The sequence below is a fragment of the Helianthus annuus genome, chromosome 14 (genome assembly GCF_002127325.2).
Source record: "Helianthus annuus cultivar XRQ/B chromosome 14, HanXRQr2.0-SUNRISE, whole genome shotgun sequence".
NCBI lineage: Eukaryota > Viridiplantae > Streptophyta > Magnoliopsida > Asterales > Asteraceae > Helianthus > Helianthus annuus.
Genome location: NC_035446.2, coordinates 35,540,330 through 35,564,392, shown reverse-complemented (window position 1 = coordinate 35,564,392; position 24,063 = coordinate 35,540,330). Strand labels below are relative to the sequence as shown.

The window sequence follows — 24,063 nt, the reverse complement described above, 5'->3', positions numbered from 1 at the left end:
TGGCTGGAGGTGTGTGAGAAAGAGGAAGAGAGATGAAGTTGTGTGTGTATCTTTTTTATGAAAATAACATATCTTTTAAATATAATAAAAGCCATACCTAGGGGACACATGTCCCCCATCTAGAGCCTCTAAACCTCATTTTTCCGCCATTTTGCAATGCCTTGATTTCCCTTGAGTGAAACCCGACGCGGGATCCATTTTGTCCATTCGGGTCCTCTTTTTTCGTTCCATATATAAAGCAAGGAACCGTTTGTTTCCATTCTTTTTCTTCTCTCATACTCTTTGAGATTATTAGGGTTTGTTTCCTCCATCATCAATCAATCACGTTTAGGGTTTCTGCGTTATCAATGAATCACTCTCTGCCTCTCATTCGTTCCTCTATGAATCCGACTCTGATCTTCGTCATAAAGGTTAGATTTTGTCAATGGATCAACTATCATTCTTGATATTTTACATTTTATAACTAATAGTTTCTTTTGTTTTGTATATCTCATGAAATCAGTTGTATTGCTCTCTTTCGGATCTAGATATTGCATTTGTTAATAATCTTCAATCGATTTTGGTGATTACAACAGAAGATTCAAGATTTCACTGAATCGTTTTTTCTTCAATCTCTCCTTTGTGGTTTTCATCAGATTTCTCTCCATTGATTTTCAATAGGTTGTTTTCTATCCCGATTTGAGTGTATTTTTTTCTATTAAAATGCTCTCTGATTCATGAAATCAATCATTTGATCCCTAAATGTCGATTTTAGATTTCAAATTTATTCCAGAATCTAATTTTCATATTAGGGTTCTGAGATTTGTGGGTTTCTTTGGACACTAATGGTCATGGTGTATCAAAGAACACATAGATGGGTCCGATGGGGTTAGATTTGTGTATGTAACAATGATAACTTGCAAGAGAATCTTCAAAGCCAACTTGATGGTATATTTCTTTATTTTATCTGGTCAATTTTGGTTTAGCAACATTTTTTCATGGGTATTTCATAGTTCATATTTGTGTTGATTTGTACTTTGTTGGCTGAATTGTTGGGTGTTATTTCATAAATTTGTTAATGATGTTTGAAATTCTTTTTAATGGTGTTATTGTATCCGATTGAATCGCTTCACTTTTCTAATGAATGTCTGTTATGTGTGTTGATCTATTTTTTTGGGTCTGTAGCTTAAATTTCTACTATTGATTTTTATCACAAATTGCAACATATTCAAACAATGAGTAGAATTACTAAATGGTTCTAAAAAAACCTATTTTTTCTAAGAATCAGAGTTGCCAGCTTTACAAAACATGACCCAGATTGGACCCAGATTGAATGGATCCAAAACACTAGCTTTAATTTTAATATTTGGGGTAGCTTTTATATAAATTTATTTGTTTGTGTTTTAGGTGGGGCAAAAGAAGGAAAGGATGGTTTGTAATTTGCAAGACACTCAACCTAGGAAGAAAAATAGGCTTATGACTTCATCTAATAAGTGAATAATTGTGGATACATCAAGAACACCAATGACACAAAGGTAGTAGTATGGTCGGTTGAGAATTTTGAGTGTTTTCATATGTTTTCAAGGCTTGGTGCTTATTATCTTCAGATCTCTAAAAGACGTTGAATTGCAAGAGTTTCGAAGTACATCATCCGCAAGTAATGTTCTTTGTTTCATCAATTAAATATCATTTGGTATTTGTTTTGTTTGTTGCTTTAATTTGGGGATTTTGCTTCTTCAGCTAGAGCTTTTGTTAGTTTTATTTTTCATTGTGTCTTCATCTCTTAAAACCTAGATTCACTATTTTCTCCTTCACGCTCTCTTAAACTCTACGTACATTCAATTGTTTTGCCTAGAAGTTCGAGAAACAAATCTCACAAGCAAAGAAAGCATATATCGAAAGAGGCAAGTGAGTTTGAAGGTATCTATGATGATTTGAGAATTGGTAAGTTCCCGACCTCTGCTTCAATTGTTAATGATTTTGGTTTTGTTCTTTCGATTTCTACTTCAATTGTTAACATTTTGGCTTTGTTTTAGTAGTAAGTACTTTTGATTACTGTTTGTTGTACGTAAAAACAGCATTCAAAATCTCCGATTCCGGTGAAAATAGGGAAAATATGAGTTAGAAAGGGATCTGCACCAAATTGGCATCACCAAGCTTCCAAACCTCTGGTGAATCTTACATTTATGTGGAATTTTATCCCAATTCTGAATTAGTTTTTGGATGAATGTTTCTATCTTCTTCGTTTTCACATGTGAGTATCAGGAAATCATGTCTCAGATGAGTATTATTGTCCACGTTATTTATTTTGGCACACAAGATTCATAACTTCTTTTATAATAAAACTATAAATTTGTTATAACATGCAATAGTGGATTGAGAGTGTGCTAATGGTTCTTATTTGTTAGTACCATATGCATAAACACCGCAATCCTATACCTGTGAAATATTTTTTACCTATATCCCATACCCGTATCGGGATACCCGTCCCAAATGATTCTGCTTTCGAATATACCCATTGGGCTCGGGTTACAAAATTTTCGATTCCTACTAATGCGGTGCCTTAAATCATTTTTATTTCTTTTGGGCTTGGTTATAATAGAATCATAGGTAAGATCATTTATATCATCTTTTTTTATTAAATATACTTACTTGGATAACTTTTAAACCTTAACTAGGTTGTTGTAAATAAATTATCAAGTGTTCTGTTTTTGTCCATGATGGATGTTTTTTAGAAATGGCATGGATGTTCGTGTTATGAGAGTGGTTCGTAATACTACTGCAAATATAAGAGTGCAGCTGCAAATTTGTAAGAACCTAACTAGATGTCATAGATGGTTTAAAATTTCATTTTCTACTATACTAATTGAAAAGGGTACGTCTACTTTAAAACGATTTTTAAAGTTATTTTCCTTTTTTTAACATTTATTTCACTATCACTCCTTCGAATTCTATTACTTAACTAAAAGAACAATAGTAATATAAACTTTCATATTGGTTGATGAAGTGAAAAATATTGAAGCAGATCAATATTTTTACAACTCATATAAGTTTTGGCATTTTAAAGAACTGGCAACGCTTTTTTTTCTTTTTCCATTTGAGATTATGAACACCACAAATAGTATAAATTATATTTTTGTGCCGAAAGTTATTTTTTTCGTGTGCAGAGCATCTAATTATTGGATTCCATTTATCGGTGTTTTCCCGACAATGGTTGTAGTCGTTAGGGACAGTAGTTGCACGGTTTGTGGCTTGTGATTCGGCAAGAGTAACATGGTTGCAAGTGTGTTTATGGCTTAAGTTGCAGGCTCCTCCTTCATTCGAGTCTTTGGGGCAGGCTCTGTTTTTATGCCTTTGTTTGGACGTGCCAAAGAGGAACAAAAAAGCGAGATGCGGTCTTTGTAATGATGGTGTGGAGGATTTGGATGCGAAGAAACGATAAGCTTTTCAAGGGGAGTAACATGTCATAGACAAGAGTAATGCAAGACATTAAATAAACAACCCTTTGGTAGGTGATGAAGAGATCTAAGATTCTAGGTGTTACGGCGTCGAAGTGATTGTCATTTAGCGTCTTCTATGTTGGTTAAGATAGGTGGTATATCGGTGTTGTGATTTTGTTTCTGCAGGTTGATGTTTGTTTGGTGTTTTTGTGGTGTATGATGTACTAAGTTGTTATGGGGGCTTGGGTTAAATCCTTGATGAGTCCTAGCCCATGTTTTGGGTGTTCGTTGAATAAAGTTTGGTTTAAGAAAAGTAACTATTGTATATTTGGCATGTGAATATGAATTCAGTGTTGATTAAATTGTAATATTTACGTGAGCATACACCTTAGTGTTAATTAAATTGTAAATATCTACGTGAGCTTACACTTTAAGGTTGTATTACATGCTTTGTATGTTGTACTCTACAGGGATTAGCTTCTTCAACTCGCAGAGAAATTGGTGATTAAATATTGTTATATAATTCTTAAATATTTATTGGGTTGGGGTTGGGTCCAATTAGCAAAGCCTTTGGAGTTAAAGTGTACAAGGACAACCTTAAATTTGTTAATTGTACTTTATGTAACAGATTTCCATAATACATTCAAAGCATCCATAACCGATTTCCTATTATAAGTTTATGTAACAGATTTCCATAATAAGTTCACGCGTACAGTTTCTTTTATGATCAGTAACGTATTTTTTTTCTAAAAGTAAAAAACATATCATTTTTCAACAGCGCGAAATTCGCGGGTATTATCACTAGTATATATATATATAACTGATTAAATGGGTAGGTTTAATAAAATTAAGAAAAGACCAAATTGCCCCTGACTTAACAAAGGTGAATAGATGGAGCTAAGTCAGTTGGACCAAAATGGCAACGATGAAACCTTTTTGGATCGAGATATTAAAAATCAAATCTTTGGACTAAAATGACAAAATAACCCAAACCACAGGGACTAAAATGGCAATTAACTCTATATTAAATTTCAAAAATGGCTAATCTCATAACCATTTTAGCATATATTAATTAATTTGGCACATTTGAACCCTACCATTCGTTTCCTCCCTTGCAAATTGGCGGAACCTCCGTTCCTCCTCTCTATCTTTCATACGATTCCCATTATCGAATCTGGTTTTTGCCTAATAATCATGATCCATTTCATAATTTACAGTTTCTCGAAGTTGTATTTTGAATCTAGGCTAAAGGGGTTCGTTCTAAACATTAAATTTATACCCAGATCATAATATTGATTTTAATGAAAGACGATGGCTTCAATAGTTGTAAGCACCATTTGTCTCGATAGCCATGACTCACATTCTAACAATTGTTTATTTTATTCAAGAAAATGTGATTATGCCTGTTGTTATTTGAGCTTTAGGAGTAGATTAGTTTCCCATTACTGTTTTTGTTAATATTGTTGTTGTTTCAGATCTCATGGCTGAAAAAGTCAAAAAATATAGGAGCATATTATGGCGTCTTTCTACCTGCTACTTTTCTACTCTGTCTAGCATTATTGATTGGTGCTATATTTGTGGGTAAAGATCATAGAGAGGTATATATGTCAATCCTTCATTTTAGTTGTTACAAATCAATATTAGTTGTCTAGGATGAGATCATAGTTGTTAATGGCGAATAGCGATAAGTACCTATATGCTATTGCTACATAGTGAATAGCGATAAAAATGCGGCTGCTATTTATATATTTTACAAATAGCTATACACTAGAAAAATTTGTATATGTATATTTAACAAAATACCCCGGTATATATATGCTATTTTATATGTATATTTAACAAAAACCTAAAATCTAGCTATTTTATAGCTATATTTAATTGCTATTTATACTAAAAAAAAGTAAATAAATAAAGTGTCGCCATTCTCGCTATCCATCGCTACAACCCTAATATCGACACTAGACCTATATGCTACATAGCGCGCTATAGCGATCGCTATTGACAACTATGGATGAGATGCATTGATAGTTGAATATGATCTCATGAGATTTCTTGCATATACTAACAAAAGTTGGGTAATCAATCCTATGCAGAGATCAATTAGATGGGGCATAGACGTTATACGAGGCTCACTATATGCAAACGTAACAAGTGAGGTTTGTTTTTCCCTCATAGTTTTGCAATTTCAAAATAATTGCTTCATGTAGGTTACTTATTAACAGTGTTGTCTCACCAATCTGTGTAGTATTTTAACGTGTGTAGCGCTTAACATTTAAGGCAGTCTGTATAGACAAATTTAACTGAAATTCTGAAAGCATTGGGTTGACATATAGCAATCTCCTTTAATTTTGGTACAAAGTAAAAAACAGTTATATTTTAGTCATACTGATAACTCTCATTTCCTCTAGAACTTACAACGACAATCACAATCACAATCACAATCACAATCGCAATCACAATCACAACTGCAACTACCAACACAACAACAACAACCACCAACTTGGCGGCCTCAACTGCAACCACTACCCCCGCCTCCGCCACCACCACCGGAGCTGCCGCAACCACACGAGGAGGAGCATATATGCGTATTTAAGGTTTCTCTCTTTCCTCACTGCTACAGTTTTATGTATATAACAATTTGCAGAGTTCCTGTGATGAAGTTATTATTTAATTTATCTTTTCACTATCTTTAAGGAAACTGTTTATAGCCTCCTAGTTTTATTGACCCAACAACTAGAATTGCAACTCATTCCTGATCTATGGTGTGCAACCTATCTCTCAACTAATCTTATCTTTCATGCTGTGGAAATTGATTTTCAGTTTTGTTATATTGACAAATGGGAGGGTTTAAATGAGAACACTAAATATCGCGAGACCCGTGAGAATGAATGAAAAAACCACGAGAACTTGGTCAAAAACAATTCAAATTCAAAATTGCTTTTTACACTTATCATTATTATTCGATTAGAATGTTAGAAATTAAATTCACACGTTTAAATTTACGTGATTTCGTAAATAAAGAAAATTTACACATGTGTAAGTTTGTTATATTTACACATGTGTAAAAAATCTAGAAAGAGTGATTTTGAGAGGAGAAATGAATTGTTTGAGGTTGTAAATCCTTTTTTGACGTTGTATTTTACTTACAATGAGGTTTGTATTAAAAATATTCGGTTTTTCATTCGTTCTCACAGTTCTCGCAATATTTAGCATTCTCAAGATAACCCTCCCCTATTGACAAAATAGATTGCTAATATCTTTACAAAGTCATTGCCAACTTCTGGATTTGTCTTTTTTACCCCAAGTTTTATTTTGGGGAAATATGATCTGGAGTAGAGACACACATTTTGGTTAATTTTAACAACCAGTTCACTTAACCTAACCAGCGGTTATTTTCTCTTTTTTTTTCTTTAACCGGTTATTACTTTAACTGTTTCAATTATTCACGTTAACCGGTTCAGTTAATAACCGGGTTTTTTGGTTAACTAACCGAGTTTGTTTTTCCTTTTTTTTAAACTTTTTCGGTTTTTATCCGTTAATTGGTAATCCGGTTTAAAAACGGTTAATAACCTGTTACAATCCGAAAGATCACTAACCGGTTAGGAACATGGCGGTTAAAGTTAACTTCAAACCGGTTACTAGTCGAACAGTTATTAGTCGGTTTCGATTTTGGTTAATAAACCTGTTATTATGTGCACCTCTACTCCGGAGGGGCTAATTTCAATACCCTTTAGAAAGTTGTTTGCCAACTTCTAAATTATAAGACTTGTTACCGTCTAAGGTGCTGTTTGTTTTTTGCAAGAAGTGCTTCCTGACCTCTTATGTCTGCGCCACGCAGACCATGCGCAGACCTTTGGGTCTGAAGACTGTTTGTTTTTTCGAAGACCTTTCACTAAAAAAGGTCTGCGAGACCTCTGTTTGGTGCAGACATGGTTCAATGTCTTCTTGGGTCTGCAGACTTCTTCTCCTCCACCCCATCTCCTCCACCAACTGGTCATCCTCCAAATCACAAAATGCAAAAAAATTGAAACTGTAAAAATGAGAACAAAGTTATACCTAAATTGGTGGTGAAGAAGAAAACTTGGAAACAATAAGACAACCCAATTAGTGATGGGCCACTGTTTTTAGATCTTCACAAATTCATGAGTCGGCAGACTCCGATCGAAGTCGGTGACCGGCACTTCTCCTTCTCCTTCACCAACTAACAGGTTCAACTAATTTCTCATCAAACCATCGTGAATGTGTGAAGATCTGACTTACTTAAGGTTATTGTGAACAAAGTTAACACCGTCGAACCCGTCGGAAACCCACCGTCAGCGTCGTCGTCGACCAACACCATCACCGTTATCGTCTGGTCGTCATCATCGTTTAAACCAACACCGTCACCGGAATCGTCTATGCTTGAATCTTGATAGGAAGAGAGAGAAAGAGAGAAATCTGTGATTTTAAAAGAGAGTAAAGTGGTGTTATGGTGTTGGTGGGTTTCCGGTGTTGGAAGTAAGACGGTGGTGGTAGTGGGTGTTCGGTGGAGGAGGTAGATGTGAGATGGTGGTGGTAAGTGTTAGGTGGTGGTGGTGGTTGTTTGAGAAGTGAGAAGAGAGAACCGGAGAAAGGGATCTTAGAAGAGAAAGAGATAAAGGGGTGTTTGGTGTGGTATTAAAAAACAAACAACATTCTTCCCGTAGATTGCAGATGTTTGGTCCATCTCTTCTGCAACAGATGTCTTCAGATGTGGTCCGCAGACTGCAGACGTTTTACCTCTGAAAAAACAAACAACACCTTAGTTTGTGAGGACATATTTGTGTATGTAGTATAGCCCTTTAATACTTGCAATCAATATACAACTACCTTTCTGGTTCAACGTTGTGGAATTAGACTAGAGGGGAACTTGGTAAATTCATAGAACACTTATTTGATTAGTAAAATGTTCTTTGGGGGAAATATTCAAGAAGAAAACTGTAGATATTCAGGATTGCCTTTAAAAACTAATGTTTTGGCCATATTAATGAGAAATTGTGAAAGCATTTGATTGACATATAATCAAAAACATTAATATTTTAGCCTTACTTAGAACTCTCATTTCCTCCAGAACTTACAACCACCACCAACACCACAACAACCAACTTGGCGGCCTCAACTGCAACCTCTACCCCCGCCGCCACCACCACCATTGGAGCTGCAAACACCACCACAACCACATGACTACAAGGAGGAGCAGATGTGCTTATCTCAGGTTTCTCTCTCTTCTCCCTCCTAGTTTTGTCTTTTCACTGTTGGTCAAGCTATTAGTTTGTTATCATGTTTCTTTTCATTATTATTATAGTTGTAATTTTTCTGTTCAAGAGTCAATATCGTCTGCCTGGAAGCGAGCCGTTACCTAAAGGACTTGTTGCCAATACGTCTGACTTGCAAATGCAACCACTATGGGGTCGTCGTAAGGTACACTTCAAGAATTATCTTGTGTTACATGCACACACACTTACTCTCTCTCTCTCTCTCTCTCACACACACACACACACACATATATATATTGAAAGTGTAAAATACAATATTTCTTAATGTGCGATGCATACTATAGGAAATTACTAAAAGTGGTTTATGGTATTGATTCTTGATAATTACATGTGAACACATAAACCCTTTATACAGGGGAGAATACAATGAAAACCCTAGCACTATTATAAGAACTGATATACATCATACAAAACAATATATATCCTAACTATATATATACGGTGCTAATATTTCCCCTCAGTTTGAGCGGGAGGTGGACAAACACTCAAACTGGAACGAAAGGACTGAAACAACTGTCGCGATAGGCCCTTTGTGAAAATATCCGCATACTGTAGAGAAGCAGGAACATGTAAAGCTCGTATGTGACCAAACCGGACCTTTTCCCGCACGAAATGGATGTCAATCTTGATGTGTTTAGTCCTCTGATGTTGCACAGGATTATCGGATAAGTATACTGCAGAAACACTATCACAACAAACCACAGTTGCACATTGTAGTGGTACCCGTAGCTCTAACAGCAAATTTCTTATCCAAGTAGCTTCGCAACCGCATAGCCAACCCTCGATACTCAGCTTCTGCACTAGAGCGAGAAATAGTCGGGGCGTTTTGATGACCATTAAATCAAATTATCCCCAAGGAAAACACAATACCCACTAGTAGAACGACGGGAATCCCCGCATCCGCCCCAATCTGCACCGGAGTAAGCAATCAATGAATGTGTACTTGTTTTAACTATGCGAAGACCATAGTCCAGTGTGCCCTATATATATTGAAAAATGCACTTCATGAACGCGAAGTGTGGGTCACGAGGTTCGTGCTTAAACAAGCAGACCTATTGGACAACGTAAGTAATATCAGGACGGGTAAATGTCATGTACTGTATTGCTCCTGCCAAGCTGCAATATAGCGTGGGATCATGGAAAAGAGATCCTTCCGAGGCACTCAGTTTAGCTGATAGATCAACTGGGGTAGTACAAGGTTTGCAAGATGACATCGAGGCAAGGAGAGGCCATTCAAACCATGTTGAACCTGAATACCCAAGAAGTGATGCAATTTGCCCAAATCAGTCATGGCAAATTCGTTGGAAAGTGTGCTGATAGTCTCTCGCAAAAACAAATCTGAAGAAGCAGCCAAGATGATGTCATCGGCATAAAGAAGTAAATATGAATGTGATCACCTTTGGCAAAAATAAAGAGAGTTATTACACACACTACTACGGAAGCCATGGGAAAGAATATAGTTTGCAAACTGTATGTACCAAGCACGTGGTGCCTGCTTAAGACCATATAAGGACTTCTTCAATAAAAAAACATTGTCAAGAGGACGACGGTCAATAAACCCTGGCGGCATATGCATATAAACAGTTTCATTCAAGCGACCATGTAAAAAGCATTCTTCACACCTAATTGATGTATAGGCCATGAACGAGAGACGGCCAGAGATAATACCGTGTGAATAGTAGCCGGTTTCACAACCGGACTAAAAATTCCTCATAATAAGTCCCCACTGTTTGAGATTTACCATTAACCACCAGGCGAGCCTTGTATCGTTCGAGTGACCCATCAGCCTTAAACTTATGTCGAAACAACCACATGCAATGAATAATTGGCTTATTAACCGGACGAGCAGCCAATTCCCAAGTGCCATTTTCCTATAAAGCGGTAAACTCAGATTGCATAGCATACAACCAATTTGGATCAACGGAGGCCTTGGCATAAGTAGAGGGTACATGAGAGATGGCGTCGGTATGGAGATGAAGCTGGGAGATTGTTTTGCTTGACCCGGTCTTGGAACGTGTGCGCATGGGGTGGGTATTTGTGACCGTAACATTTTGAGGGGGTGTAGGAAGGGCGGCGGCTGTAGGTGGGTATCCGAGGAAGATGCGTCGAACTGATCGGCTATGTAGCTTATGGGGTTGTGTAGCAAAGGTGTTAGGATAGCATGCACATCCAAATACTCGTAGGTGAGTATAATCAGGATGGTGTAGGTATAAGGCGAAAGTGGGGGTGAAAAAGTTTAGGTGTTTGGATGGTACTATGTTGTGAACGTAGCTAGCCGTATGAAGTGCCTCAACCCAAAAAATGGGCAAAAGACTTTCATGTATGAGTGGGGATCAAATAATACCGTTTAACCGACGTATCATCCTTTCTGCAAGACCACTTTGTGGCCATGTTTGAGGACAGGAAAATTGGAACCCTAGGCCGTACTTGTGAGCAAAGTCTTTAAAAGCATGATTGCCGAATTCTCCTCCTAAATCACATCAAAAAGTTTTAATGTTTCTGTTGAAGTGGGTGGATATGAGTCAATGAAACTTCACAAATGTTGGAAAAGTTCCGGACTTATATTTCAGTGGATAAACCCATATAAACTGGGGAAAATTGTCAATTAAGACCTTGTAGTATTTATATCTGGTTTTGCTTATTATTGGGGATGTCCAAACGTCACAATGAATAATATCAAAAGGTGCAAAAGTAAAGGAATTAGAAACATAAAATGGCAAACGTTTACTATTTGAAAGTTGACAAGAATTGCAAAGACGAGACAAATTGTCTTTATTACACATAAAATTAAAACGTTTACTAACTAAGAACATATAAAACTTGAGCACCGGGGTGTCGAAGTCTTCATGCCATGGTAACGAAGGGGTTGTAAGAAAGCAAGCGTGAGGCGGAAGTTGGGGTGGAGTGAGCGGATAAAGATTACCTGGGCTATTGATGCGAGAAAGAATGAGTCCCGTTTTGAGATCCTTTAAACAAAAACCGAATGGGTCAAATTCAACAGAAACATTATTGTCACGTGTTAAACGTCTAACTGAAATAAGGTTTTTAATGACCGAAGGACTGTAAAGAATGTTTGGTAAAACGTAGGTCTAGTTATTTATGGAGGAAGAGCCTTTGCCATATCCAAGTATTGGTAAAGCGGAGCCATTACCAACTAAAACTCTTAACGTTTACATGAGTGGAATAAAATTGAGTGATCTTACTTTTGTTAGAAGTAAGATGAGATGACACACCTGTATCCATTGTCCAAGAAGAATAATTCTAGTTGAACTGCATGGCAGAGAAGGCAGCGCTAAGCTCAGATGGATTTAACTGCGATTAGGCCGATGAATCATACGAGATGAATTGGGCATGTTGCATGTGAGAAGTGGGCTGGCCTGAATAAGCTACATAGTGGGCTGATGGCATCGGTGGACCGTTCGGCTGTTGTGGTTGTTGAGTGGGCCGCCAAGGTGGTTGTGTTGGGTATGGGCAAGGCGGTGGTGCCCACCATGCCCAAGGTGGATAAGTGGGGTTCGGGTATGTCCATTGTGTTTGGGTTGGGTTCGTAGATCGCTCACCTCCACGCCCGCGACCCCCGCGTTTGTTCCGATTCTGCCCGCGTCCCCTACCACGGCCTCGCCCGGAGTATTGGTAGTTGGTTGGATTCGGGTTGGGTTGTTGGGTACTATTGGCCAGAGAAGTCTGTTGATTGTCTTGAGGTGTTACAAGAACGGAGGAAGTGGAGTTTTGGCGAGCCTCTATACGAAGCACATCATCTTGTAGCATGGTTCGGGCCAAGTCCCAATCAGCGCCTTGCTGATGAATCAATGATGCAGTTGTTGGTTCAGGCCCCTCACTCAACACACACAGCTTATGTATTGAATATATATTAAGAGTGAAGAACAAGCTGAAGAATGCAAAATAAACTCGGGGCAGTGTATATTTACGAAATGAAGGGTACAATATCTAATAAACAAAAGAGGCTTAATTTATATAGCCTTTACATGCATCAACGTGGGAATTAAAAAGAATAAAAAAATACTATTTCTTCCTAATGAATCGGTAAATATATGAACCATTCTTCAACCCATCGTGCACTTGCATGTAAATCGATCAAAGTCCAACCAATCCATTCTAAATAAAATGTGAAGAAACTAACTAATTAAACCCATGGATTTTACTTGACCCGCAACATGCCGACCCGAGTTGAAACCCGTGACCCAATAGCATACCGACCCGTAACCCGTAAACAAACCGAATAACCCAACAGTAGTGTCATACTCAGCAGGTAAACCACGAACCTGTTGTAGTACAAGCCGGGCCTCGGTAACAAGGTGATCAACGTCCGCTAGTCGATTTGCTAAGTCCATTAGCCGTTGAAAGTAGTCGTCCAGAGACTAACATGCAGCAAGGGTGAGAGTGCAAAATTTAGTTTCCAAGGCGGCAGCACGGGCCTTCTTGTTACTAAGAAAGATTTTCTCCAGTTTGACCCAAGCATCCCTAGCCATGGAGTCAGAATCAAGGACACGAACAAGAAGATCGCCTGATATAGCACTTTAGATCCACTGTAGAACCAGTGCATCGAGCTCCTTCTAATCCGCATAGTTTTCAGCCGTGGATGCAGGTGGTGGAGAACCATCTACATGATTCAATACCTTATAGGCCACCAAATTTAGATTAAAAAGCTTGATCCAGGATGCGTAGGTGACTTTAATGCCGTCAAGGGTGCGTATTTTGGTGACAGAATACGCGGGGTGGAGTGGGGCAGCCTTGATAGAGATGATTCGGGTTTATCTTCGTTAGTCATGATTGAGGTCGGAAAAGAAAACAGAGGGAGGAGAGGGTAGAAGGGCGACGACAAAGAGAAGAAATTAGGGTTTTTCAGAACCGTAGCTCTGATACCATTAAAGTGCTTTATGGTATTGATTCGTGATAATTACATGTGAATACATAAAACCTTTATATAGGGGAGAATACAATGAAAACACTAGCACTATTTTAGGAACTGATATACATCATACAAAACAATATATATCCTAACTATATATATACGGTGCTAATAATTACAACGTGTGTAATTATTTTTATAACATGCATGATTAGAGTTTTACCCCATGCGTGATTTCTGATTTGTACATTCATGATTATGTTCATGTGTGATTTCTGATTTTGTTCACGAGTGATTATGTGCTTTTGTTCATGCGTAATTAGGGTTTGATTTTTATAACATGCGTGATTTCTGATTTGTACATTCATGATTATGTTCATGTGTGATTTCTGATTTTGTTCATGAGTGATTATGTGCTTTTGTTCATGCGTGATTAGGGTTTGATTTTTATAACATGCGTAATTTAATATCGTACGCTTCGCACGTTAAGAAATATTGTACGTTAACCTTCCCCTATATATATGTGTGTATGTGTGTATATATATATGTACATAGCAAGTTCAATATAAAACCACTTTTAGGTGCTGATACGTGCTAACTGCATAAGCATTTGTACGTTGTGGTAGCCAGATATCGTAGGAGAAAGAAATAGAGGCAGTTATACGGGTACATCATTGCCTTACGTATCACAAATAAAACAATAGATACATGTGTTTATGCGGTTCTCTCGGTGTTCTTAAAATTAAAAGCAACATTTCTATTCTTGGGCAAAATTTAGCGTTGAACAACATAATATTATAATTAACATGTGTTCTTATCAACAGAAAGTAAATTCAACAACAAGCTTATTTACTGCTGCAGTTGGCATTAAACAAAAGGAAACAGTTGATAAAATGGTGAGAAAGGTAATTCATTTACATACCTTTTTTTTTGTTTTTATTTTTAGCTTTACGGTTTTGCACTTTTACCTTGACCATAAACACATGGTTATCTGTTACTTCTAATGCAGTTTTTATCAAGTGATTTCAGTGTGATGCTTTTTCATTACGACGGTGTTGTTGATGCATGGAAGGATCTCGAATGGGCCGACAATGTGGTACATGTTTCCGCAGTTAATCAAACAAAATGGTAAATTTTAAACCAAAATTTTATTAAAAAAAAATCAGATTTATTTCCTTCTTATGTTGTTAATATGACCTGCTGCAGGTGGTTTGCAAAACGTTTTTTACATCCAGATATAGTTACGGAATACAGTTATATTTTTGTGTGGGATGAAGATCTTGGAGTTGACAATTTTGACCCTGACCGGTATGCATGGTAGTCTCTTATATTATGAACTTTTGATTTATGCTGCAATATGTTAACTGTTATGAGAAATGTGATTGAATATTATTTTAGTTGTTTGATCTTCACAGATATCTGTCAATAGTTAAAGATGAAGGTCTTGAAATTTCACAACCGGCACTTGATACAGAACTATCTGAGGTGCATCATACAATCACCGCACGATGGAGAAACTCAATTGTTCACAGGTCTACTCTCTCTCTCTCTCTCTAAATAAATATATATATACATATGTGTGTGTAGGGTGTGAATTTCAGAGACGGCCTGAAAACACGACACGAACCTAACACGAAATTTGTGTGTTTGGGTTTAGTCTAAACGGGTTCAAGTCAGTTTCTGGCTAAACCCGCGAACCCATCTACCTAAACGGGTCGTGTACGTGTCAACCTGGTCGGGTTGGCAGGTTGACCCGTTTCAATTTTGTTGCCATTATCATACAAAAGCAAAATCTGTTCAGATTTGTCAGTTAAGATCCAACTTTTTTTGTCTTTTTCCTCCCTTTTAATTGTTATAATAAAACGTTAAAAGACTATTTTCCCCTTCATTAAAAGGGGGAAAAAAGACAAAAAAAAATGGACGTTAAGTGAAAAATATGACCAGATTTTAATTTTGAATGAAAATGGCAACAAAATTGAATCCACATGGACCGAGATTCAAACATTTGAGTTTTAGACTAAAGTGGCAAAAGCGACCAAACATCAGGGACCATTTTGGCAGTTTACTCTATAATTAAAATGTAATATTATATACATTTGTGTTTTTTAGTAGTAAAATATTAATTTTAATATATTAATTTGCAAAATATTAAAAAATAAAAATTGGGTCATGGTCGGGCCAACACGAGAATATTTGGGTGGTGTTCGGGTTCATATGTATGACATGATTTTTGGGTTCAGGTACCCGCCAATTAGCTAACACGACCCATTTAGCAGCCCTATATGTATGTATGCAGGGTCGTTCATTTCAGAATCAATAATATGTTGAGAACCGTGAAAACCACATAATGCATTTGTTCCTATTTTCACTTTTGAATGTGATACACTAGGGGATTGTACCCATTTTCCCTCCCGCTACTTCTAAGTATGCACTATGTAGAAGTGCATTATCCGGTTCTCTCGGTTCCCAACATATTGCTTCTGAAACGAACATGCCACATATATGGATTCCATTCTTGTCCTTTAGTTTTTTTCTTTATTTTGCTAAGATGTATCTACAATATGCTTGTGCTCAGACGTGTGTTTGATCAGGTGGGGCATTTTTTGTAAATAATTTTGGTTTGCTGCATCTTTAGGAGGGTTAAACCTGACAAGCATGGATGTGACCCGACAAATGACTATCCTCCTTGCACAGGGTAAAAACTTCACATTAAGACGGGTCGATTTTAGATGGTCTGAAATGGGTCGGGTTGGGCCGACCTGCAAACAGTTTAATAATAGAAATCTTTTAACGGTACGACTTAGGTGGGTAGAGTTGATGGCACCAGTCTTCTCCCGAGCTGCCTGGCAATGTATATGGTGTATGATCCAGGTGAGCCATATCTACTGTATATCTTATCATAAATGAACGATTTTTACTATTGTAATAGTTTTATTAAAAACTAACAATTTTGTAAAAAAAAAAAAATCGGTTCAAGCTACCAAAACCGAACTGTTAGACCGCCAAATAGGTATAACCGGCTGGGTCGCGACCCACCGAATCCAGCCAGATTGATTTGCCATTTTTAAAACCGTAGTTAACCGTCGCTCCAAAATTTCGTCAAAACTGGTCAAACTGGTACTTGTAAAAAGTTGTCATATACATGCAGACCATGCACTGTGTTGTAATTCTTTTAAAGCTGATTAACTCGAGTTATGAGCAATTTCAACCGGCTTGAAAGTGGCCCAAAATGTATTTTTAGTGCATAAAACCTCCTAAATCTATTAAAAAAATTCAGATGGTTTATTCAAGTAATATGATATTAGTAATCATATTTTAACACACTAGTTATTTTTTAAAAAAACTTTTATTTTGCAGAGTGACTTGAACCATGCATGGGGACTAGATATTCTGTTTGGTTATTGTGCACAGGTAATTCCTTTTCTTCACCAAACAAACTAATGGTTCAGATCTCTTAATGGTTTAGCACTTAATGGTTCAGACTGTTTGTTTCACGAGCAGATATCTGAATGGTTCAGACATTTGCCTCTGAATGGTTAAGATTTATACAGAGTCTGAATGGTTAAGACCTCTAATCTGAATTGATCAGACATTTGTCTCTGAACGGTTAAGCATTATACAGGCTCTTAATGGTTCAGACCTCTTACTGGTTCAACACTTAACCATTCAGATGTTGCCAAACAGCCTATACACTTTTGTTCACATGAGGTGTAAAGTTTCATATGATTTTTGTATGTTTTTATGCGCTTATAAATGTCAAGAATTATTTACCTGTCTACAAGTGAATAATGACAAAGTTTTACATGTTTAATTGAATAACAAAGTAAAGATATATATACAAAAGGCACATCTGTTGACTTTGTTATTGACACTAGCATTTGTCTGGTAGGGAGACAGAACAAAAAATGTTGGGGTTGTGGATGCCGAATACATTGTTCACTATGGTATTCCAACCTTTGGGGAGCTTCAAAACAAGGTCAGTCCGGAATCATTTTTTGTAACTTGTTTTTTAGTATGAATGAGTCGATCGATATGGGTTATGTTTTATCTCAGTCGGGCCAAATGAGAAGTTTAACTAAAAGGGAATGGGTTTAAGACTTAAAAGTAGTGGAAAGTCCGCCAAATTTTACGTTTATGCACACCCCTTGTCGCTTTATTTGGAATTCTATATTATTATTGTATTCACGATGCAAATTAGTTATGTGTATTTACCATGTTGCAGGAAAAAAATGACGCTTCGGAACCAAATGCTAGACTGGAAGTAAGTATTCTTTTATCTACTTGTAGAATCCGATACATATAGAGTTGACGATTACATTCAATAAAATGTTGTATCCAAACGGTTTTGACCCCAACCTCGCCATGAATACCTATTGGTAGAGGTGCCAAAATGTGCGAGTCGGGTAATGGGTCAACTCAAAACACCATTATCCAAAAAGGTATGTTAAACATGAGTAAATTATTTTATTTCAATGATTTTTTTTCATAAAACAATTTACAAGTTTGTTTGCATTGTAGATTAAGGTTTTTACTAATTTTTTTTTTGAACGGCTAATTTCTTTAATCCCTTGTCGTCTGTGGGACTTGAACCCAAGACCTTCCCCTTCCTAACCTAGGTGTTTTTAAGGTTTTTACTTATAATTAAATTAGACTTGTTGTGTTGTTACTTAGGTGAGAAGGCAATCACATCATGAATACAAGATATTCAAAAGAAGATGGCAGGAAGCTGCTAAAGAGGATGAATCTTGGGTTGATCCTTACCCTTATTCTTGGAACTATAGCATCATGTAACAACCTCCATTGATTCACCACCTTTTGATGATGTCAACAAGTTGAGTCGTTGCTGTTGCGTCACACATTTAAAATAATTTTTAAATGTATACTCGCACTAAAAGTTAGATCTAAGGTAAGATCGTGTATCACTACAACAACTATGCAATTTGTACGTGTAAATTTGTGTAAACAAAACACATTTACTGAAAAGAAAAAGTATACAGTAAGAAATCCTGTTTTAATTTTGGAAACAACTGTTCGTGTTTAGACCGTGTTACCACCTCACGTCAAGTGAGGTAGCATGGTTTTTGGTGTAAAACAGTGTGTTACACCCCCATTGGGGCGTAATACGTGGTGAGAATGGGGTGGGTGTAAGCCTCTTTACATGTAAAACAGTGTGTTACACCCCCCATTGGGGCGTAATACGCGGTGAGAATGGGGTGGGTGTGAGCCTTTTTATGTGTAGAAAAAGGAGAGTTTGGTGGGCCCAATTCCCATCAACCAATCAAGTGCAATTTTTATTTTATTATTTTAACTAGTATTAAGCAACTCCCGCCTTGCAGCAGAGGCGTAAAACCATGCCAAATAGTATCAATGTCACACCACCGTGAGCGATCGCCAACATTGAATTTGCGACGTGTTAACACGGAGCAATTAAACCAAAACGTAAAACCTAGAAAATAATAACTAAGTCGATCTAGGACCCGCATGTTATGACGAACTTGTCAAATGGGAATAGACGATGTAAAAACGTTGAGCCACACACTCACGTTGTGTCGTGTTAACTCGCAAAACTTAAAACAAAACGTAAAAACGTTGAACCACATACGCACTTTGCACTGTATTAATTGGCAAGATTTAGAACAAATCGTAAAACAAAAAAAATTTGTGAAAGATGAAAAGTATAGGAGAACAAAGTTGAAAGTAAAAAAGTTGTCAGGATAAAGTGTGAAAAATGAAAAATTTTGGATCAAAAGTGAAAATTCTAATAGTTAGGATTAAAAGTAATTTAGCAAATAATTAAAGACTAAAAGTAAATAATATCAAAATTCTTTTGAAAACTTTCCAAACATCAGGTACAACCCTTATATGCATATATGAGTTACTAATTTATAGTATTGAATTTTTTTTTAAGATTTTAATATTATTTTAATGGTGGGAAAACTTATGAAATCATTGTTTTAACATGGGTTTCATTATAAAAAAGAAAAAAATATATATAATAATTAATAAGTTAGTTAAAAAAATCTATATAATGAGTTAGATGGAAGAAAAAAATATAAATATGATAGGTTGATTAAATAAAAATAGAAAAATTATAACAGAGTAGTTAAAAAATAAAGAAATATAGAAAAACCCCATTTTAGTAATTATTTTTCAAATCACCCATTTTGGTAAATAACTTTTCCATCAACACTATTTTGGGAAAAAAAACTCCACGGTATGGTCTTAAGGTGAAAACAAGTGAATGAATGAATGATAGATCATGTCTATGTGACGTGGAGTGAAAAAATATGAGAACATAAAACATAGCTTTTAAGCATAGAGTTTGTTTTAGACATATTATAGGCATATTAGATTTTAATAATCCAAATACCTGTTAGGAGATAACAATTCATACTCTTAATTTGGTCAGTGTTACTTCTTACTATCATTTTTATTGTTTAGGGCAATCTCCCTCTAATAGAGAAGTAATTGTGTGTGTATATGTCCCTAACTTTCATTTATTTATGTGCTTTTAACACCATTTAAAACATTCTGATTAGGATTTTAAAAAATTATCAGTTCATTAGATGCACACGAAGATACTCTGTCGGAGAACGAAATAAAAGGTACAGTCCTAGATATTTTCATCCAGTCATCAAGGCATAACTTAAATAATTAAAATCTTATTTGAACATTTAACCTAAAGTCTAACAACAATAAAAAGTCTAAATGTAGAGCTCTTCCAGGATTATATTTAAACCTAATAAACCGGATTCATCATAGATGGTCGCTTGAGGTTAATAGGAAGATCTCGAGTCAATTTATTGGTGAATTTACTTACTGTGCCAATTTGTTACTTTAATCAAGTGTCACACTTAATCATCAAGAATTGGGTTTCAACCCTATGAAAAAGACCTTATTGTGAAATTATTCTAAAAAATATATGTTTACCATTCTTCTAAGAAATGGAAAATCAAATGAATTTTGTTTGTTCGTTGATAGCTCAATTTAACTAGACGGAAAATACAAACGTTACTTAATGGGTTTATTTAAGTTAAAAATATTCGTTAGAATATTGTAATCACTTAAATACGTTATTAACATATTTTCCCTTTCACCTTTTCATTTCTACCTTTAATTATTTTATTGTTCATTATTATTCACCTAAAGTAAAAACAAAACTCAAATTAGTGTTCAAAGTTTCTTTTTTTAAATATATACCAAAATTAAATGATTAGTAGTACTAAAATGTGTTACAATATTTTACGTATTTATGTTTTGTTATAAGGGTGGACGGTTCATTGAGGAAAGTCGGAAACATCCAACCAAATCATTTCACCTAGGCTTGAGCTCGGAATGTTGCAAGAGATGAAGGCCAACTAAGGAGAAAGGTGTGTGAGAGAGTGAGGAGAAAACAATTCGGGAACACCACGGAGTGCTTGCATCTGTATTTTACCCGGAGAGGACTCATGTGCCTACTTTGTGTGACCTAATAAGCAATTACAATATTGTTTCAATGTTTGATAAATTCTCAATATTTTAATTGTGTGATGCGGCAAAAAATGGGTTTTCGGTTGGTTTCGGTATAACACTTGTTTGGTATTGATACTTGGTATAGTTTACGTATGGGTCTTTTTTTAAACGCAAATTATTAGAATATTCAAGAGTTAACTGCCATTTTCGTCCCTGTGGTTTGGTCACTTTGGCCATTTCAGTCCATTTTTCAAAAATGCGCCATTTTCCTCCCCGACGTTCTGGAAAGGTGCCATTTCAGTCCAAAAATCATAACCCAGTTAAGTCGGTTTGTAAATAAGGACTGATTGTGTAAATTTGTAACATAAAGGACCATTTAAGTAAATATTAAACACCACCACCACTAGCCCTGCCACCACCACCACTCCGCTGCCACCACCACCACCGCCATCACAGCCCTGCCACCACCACCACTCCGCTGCCACCACCACCACTGCCATCACCACCACCACACACTCTCTCTCTACTCTCTCTCTCTCTATGCTCTGCAATCACCACCACCATCACCTTTACCTCTCTACTCCGGTGACCGGAGTAAATCCGGCCATCTTTCCGACACCCCACACCCCCACGTGTTAATCTTCTGTTTTTGTCGATCTGGGTCGAATTGAACGGACATCTGAAGTTCCTTAGATCCCCACAAACATTTTACACCCCTCACAATGCTCAAACACATCGATTTTAGCCGGAACCGAACCTGCAACTTCGCCGGAATCTTCACAGTGGCCGGAATCAGTCAACACGTCGTTCCAGCCGTTAACGGTTCGTTTTTCTTGTTCCGGTTCATTCGTTTATACTTGTACAATGTTTGCACCAGGTTAATTGGAATATAACCTGATTTTGGTCGTTAATTTGAGATGTTGACTTTCCTGTTTGACCTTCTGTTGACCGCTTTGGGGGAGATGACACTGTTGACATCTGTGAGAGTGGTGGTGGCAGGGCTGTGGTGGTGCGGTGATGAACGATGAACGAGAATGTGATGGAAGCAACAGTAACATCAGCAACAACATTATCAGCAACAACATTATCATCAACAAAATTGGTGGTGGCGGTGGCAGCGGAGTGGTGGTGGTGGTGGTGGCAGCGGAGTGGTGGTGGTGGCGGTGGTGGTGGTGGCAGCGGAGTAGTGGTGGTGGCGGTGGCAGCGGAGTGGTGGTGGTGGTGGTGGTGGCGGTGGTGGTGGTGGTGGCAGCGGAGTGGTGGTGGTGGCAGGGCTAGTGGTGGTGGTGTTACAAATTTACACAATCAGTCCTTTATGTTACAAATTTACACAATCAGTCCTTATTTACTAACCGACTTAACTGGGTTATTATTTTTGGACTGAAATGGCACCTTTCCAGAACGTCGGGGAGGAAAATGGCGCATTTTTTAAAAATGGACTGAAATGGCCAAAGTGACCAAACCACAGGGACGAAAATGGCAGTTAACTCGAATATTCAAATTAAATGAAAATTAATTTTATTAAAAGCGTATATTCTTTATAGTATAAGTGGTAAGGAAACTACTGTTCATACCAATCTAATTCGGTCGGTATTGGTTTGATTTGTTATAGTTATGACACTAACAACCAAGGAACTGATTATGGGTTCATTTGGGCTATTATTTAAACACAATGGGTTATTTTGGGTTTAATGATCTTTTCCAATGGGTCAGGATGGGCCTTTCTAAAGTTAATAAAAAGACCTAGTAGGTCAAACTGGGTTTAAAAAAAAGAGGAACGGGTTATCTTCTTCTCCATAGGTCTTTGCAATTACACTGATTAACGTAGTCACGCACATAGATGGATTTAGAGCGAGGATCGCTGGGTTGAGGCCGAACGGGCCGATAGCGAGGAGGTTTTTGTTAAAGAATTTGACTGTGGTTGTGGTGGGGGAGATAGTCTATAGTTTTTATGTATATATTTTTTAAATTTTAAGTTTTTTTTAATTTTTTAAATTTTCATAATTTTCAAGTTTTTTTATTTTTTATATTTTGAATTTTTATTTCTTTTTCATTTTTTTATTATTATTGAGTTATTCTCAACCTATCTTGACTCAAACCTATCCTGACTCAAACTCATCATGAATTTTTTTTCCTTTTACCTATCTTGACTCAAACCCATTCTAACCTAAACTCATACTAACCCAACAACCAACCCATCTATTTTGTCACCTCTACTCGCTCTTCAATGCATTAAAATTTTAGAAGACAATCTCATTTTTCTGTATAATATCCGGATATTCATCTCATTCCCCTTTGTTTCCAATGCCAGCCAAAACAAACTCAAAATTTCAATACACTAATTTTGAATCTTAATTAATTTCTTTTTAATTAAATGATGCTATTTATTAGGAAATTTTTATATATATAGTTTTCGAAGGGCGATGAATAGTAATTTCTAATTTAAAATAATATACAGCTTTTTAATATTTTATTATATTAATATATTTTTTAATCTTTACTTTTAACTTTTAACATATTTTATTTTTTTATTTACTTTTAGCTTTTAACACATTTTTATTTTTCCTTTATAAAACCATATTTCCTTTATCATTTATTTTGTTTTTAATAATATTTTTTCCTTTTTTAAAAATCTGTCTTCACTTTATCAATTAATTTGATATTTTTTTAATAACTTAAGTTCGTTAATTTTTTTCGTAAAACTTAAGTACGTAGTTGAGTTTAATTTTTATCCTCGGTTAATATACGTTTTATTAAAAACGAACTATATTCAAAAATCAAGTATTTGTTTGCTATCGTAAAATGATACGATGATAAACTGAACCGATTCTAATGATATGCAGCGGTGGAGCCACACTTTGAACAACGGTGTCGCCCGACACCATTGAATTTTGTATAGCAAATACAACATATAATAAGAAATTCGAGCGACACCATTGTTTTTTTACGAGCGACACCATTGTCTTTTTACAAACAACACCATTGTTTTGTTTTATTCTAAAAGAATTAGATAATAAACAAATTTATA

General features: G+C 36.3%; 1 protein-coding gene and 1 long non-coding RNA gene across 21 annotated transcripts; both read left to right on the top strand.

Annotated features, from left to right (window-relative positions):
- Nucleotides 1-258: 258 nt before the first annotated feature.
- Nucleotides 259-3,801, top strand: LOC110908493. Of its 16 annotated transcripts, none has more exons than XR_004878644.1 (7): nucleotides 260-410; nucleotides 503-660; nucleotides 792-927; nucleotides 1,387-1,514; nucleotides 1,587-1,636; nucleotides 1,835-1,923; nucleotides 2,058-3,801. It is a non-coding gene; the product is annotated as an uncharacterized LOC110908493 (long non-coding RNA). The 16 variants fall into 16 exon arrangements; XR_004878647.1 differs by having other exon boundaries at nucleotides 263-410; nucleotides 576-660; XR_002574649.2 differs by having other exon boundaries at nucleotides 1,387-1,636.
- Nucleotides 3,802-4,506: 705 nt separating this feature from the next.
- On the top strand, nucleotides 4,507-18,610 carry LOC110908495. 5 transcript variants are annotated; one of them, XM_022153442.2, is made up of 16 exons: nucleotides 4,508-4,745; nucleotides 4,895-5,017; nucleotides 5,513-5,575; nucleotides 5,828-6,013; nucleotides 8,509-8,652; nucleotides 8,763-8,858; nucleotides 14,408-14,479; nucleotides 14,593-14,711; nucleotides 14,790-14,891; nucleotides 14,999-15,115; nucleotides 16,219-16,278; nucleotides 16,388-16,454; nucleotides 16,941-16,994; nucleotides 17,473-17,559; nucleotides 17,806-17,844; nucleotides 18,255-18,610. In XM_022153442.2, the coding sequence occupies exons 1-16, from the start codon at nucleotides 4,731-4,733 to the stop codon at nucleotides 18,372-18,374; spliced, it is 1,464 nt and encodes a 487-aa protein (XP_022009134.1). In that variant the 5' UTR covers nucleotides 4,508-4,730; the 3' UTR covers nucleotides 18,375-18,610. The 5 variants fall into 5 exon arrangements, with proteins under 5 accessions (XP_035838641.1, XP_022009134.1, XP_022009133.1 ...); XM_022153441.2 differs by having other exon boundaries at nucleotides 14,408-14,488; XM_022153444.2 differs by lacking the exon at nucleotides 5,828-6,013 and having other exon boundaries at nucleotides 14,408-14,488.
- The last annotated feature ends 5,453 nt before the right edge of the window (nucleotides 18,611-24,063 follow it).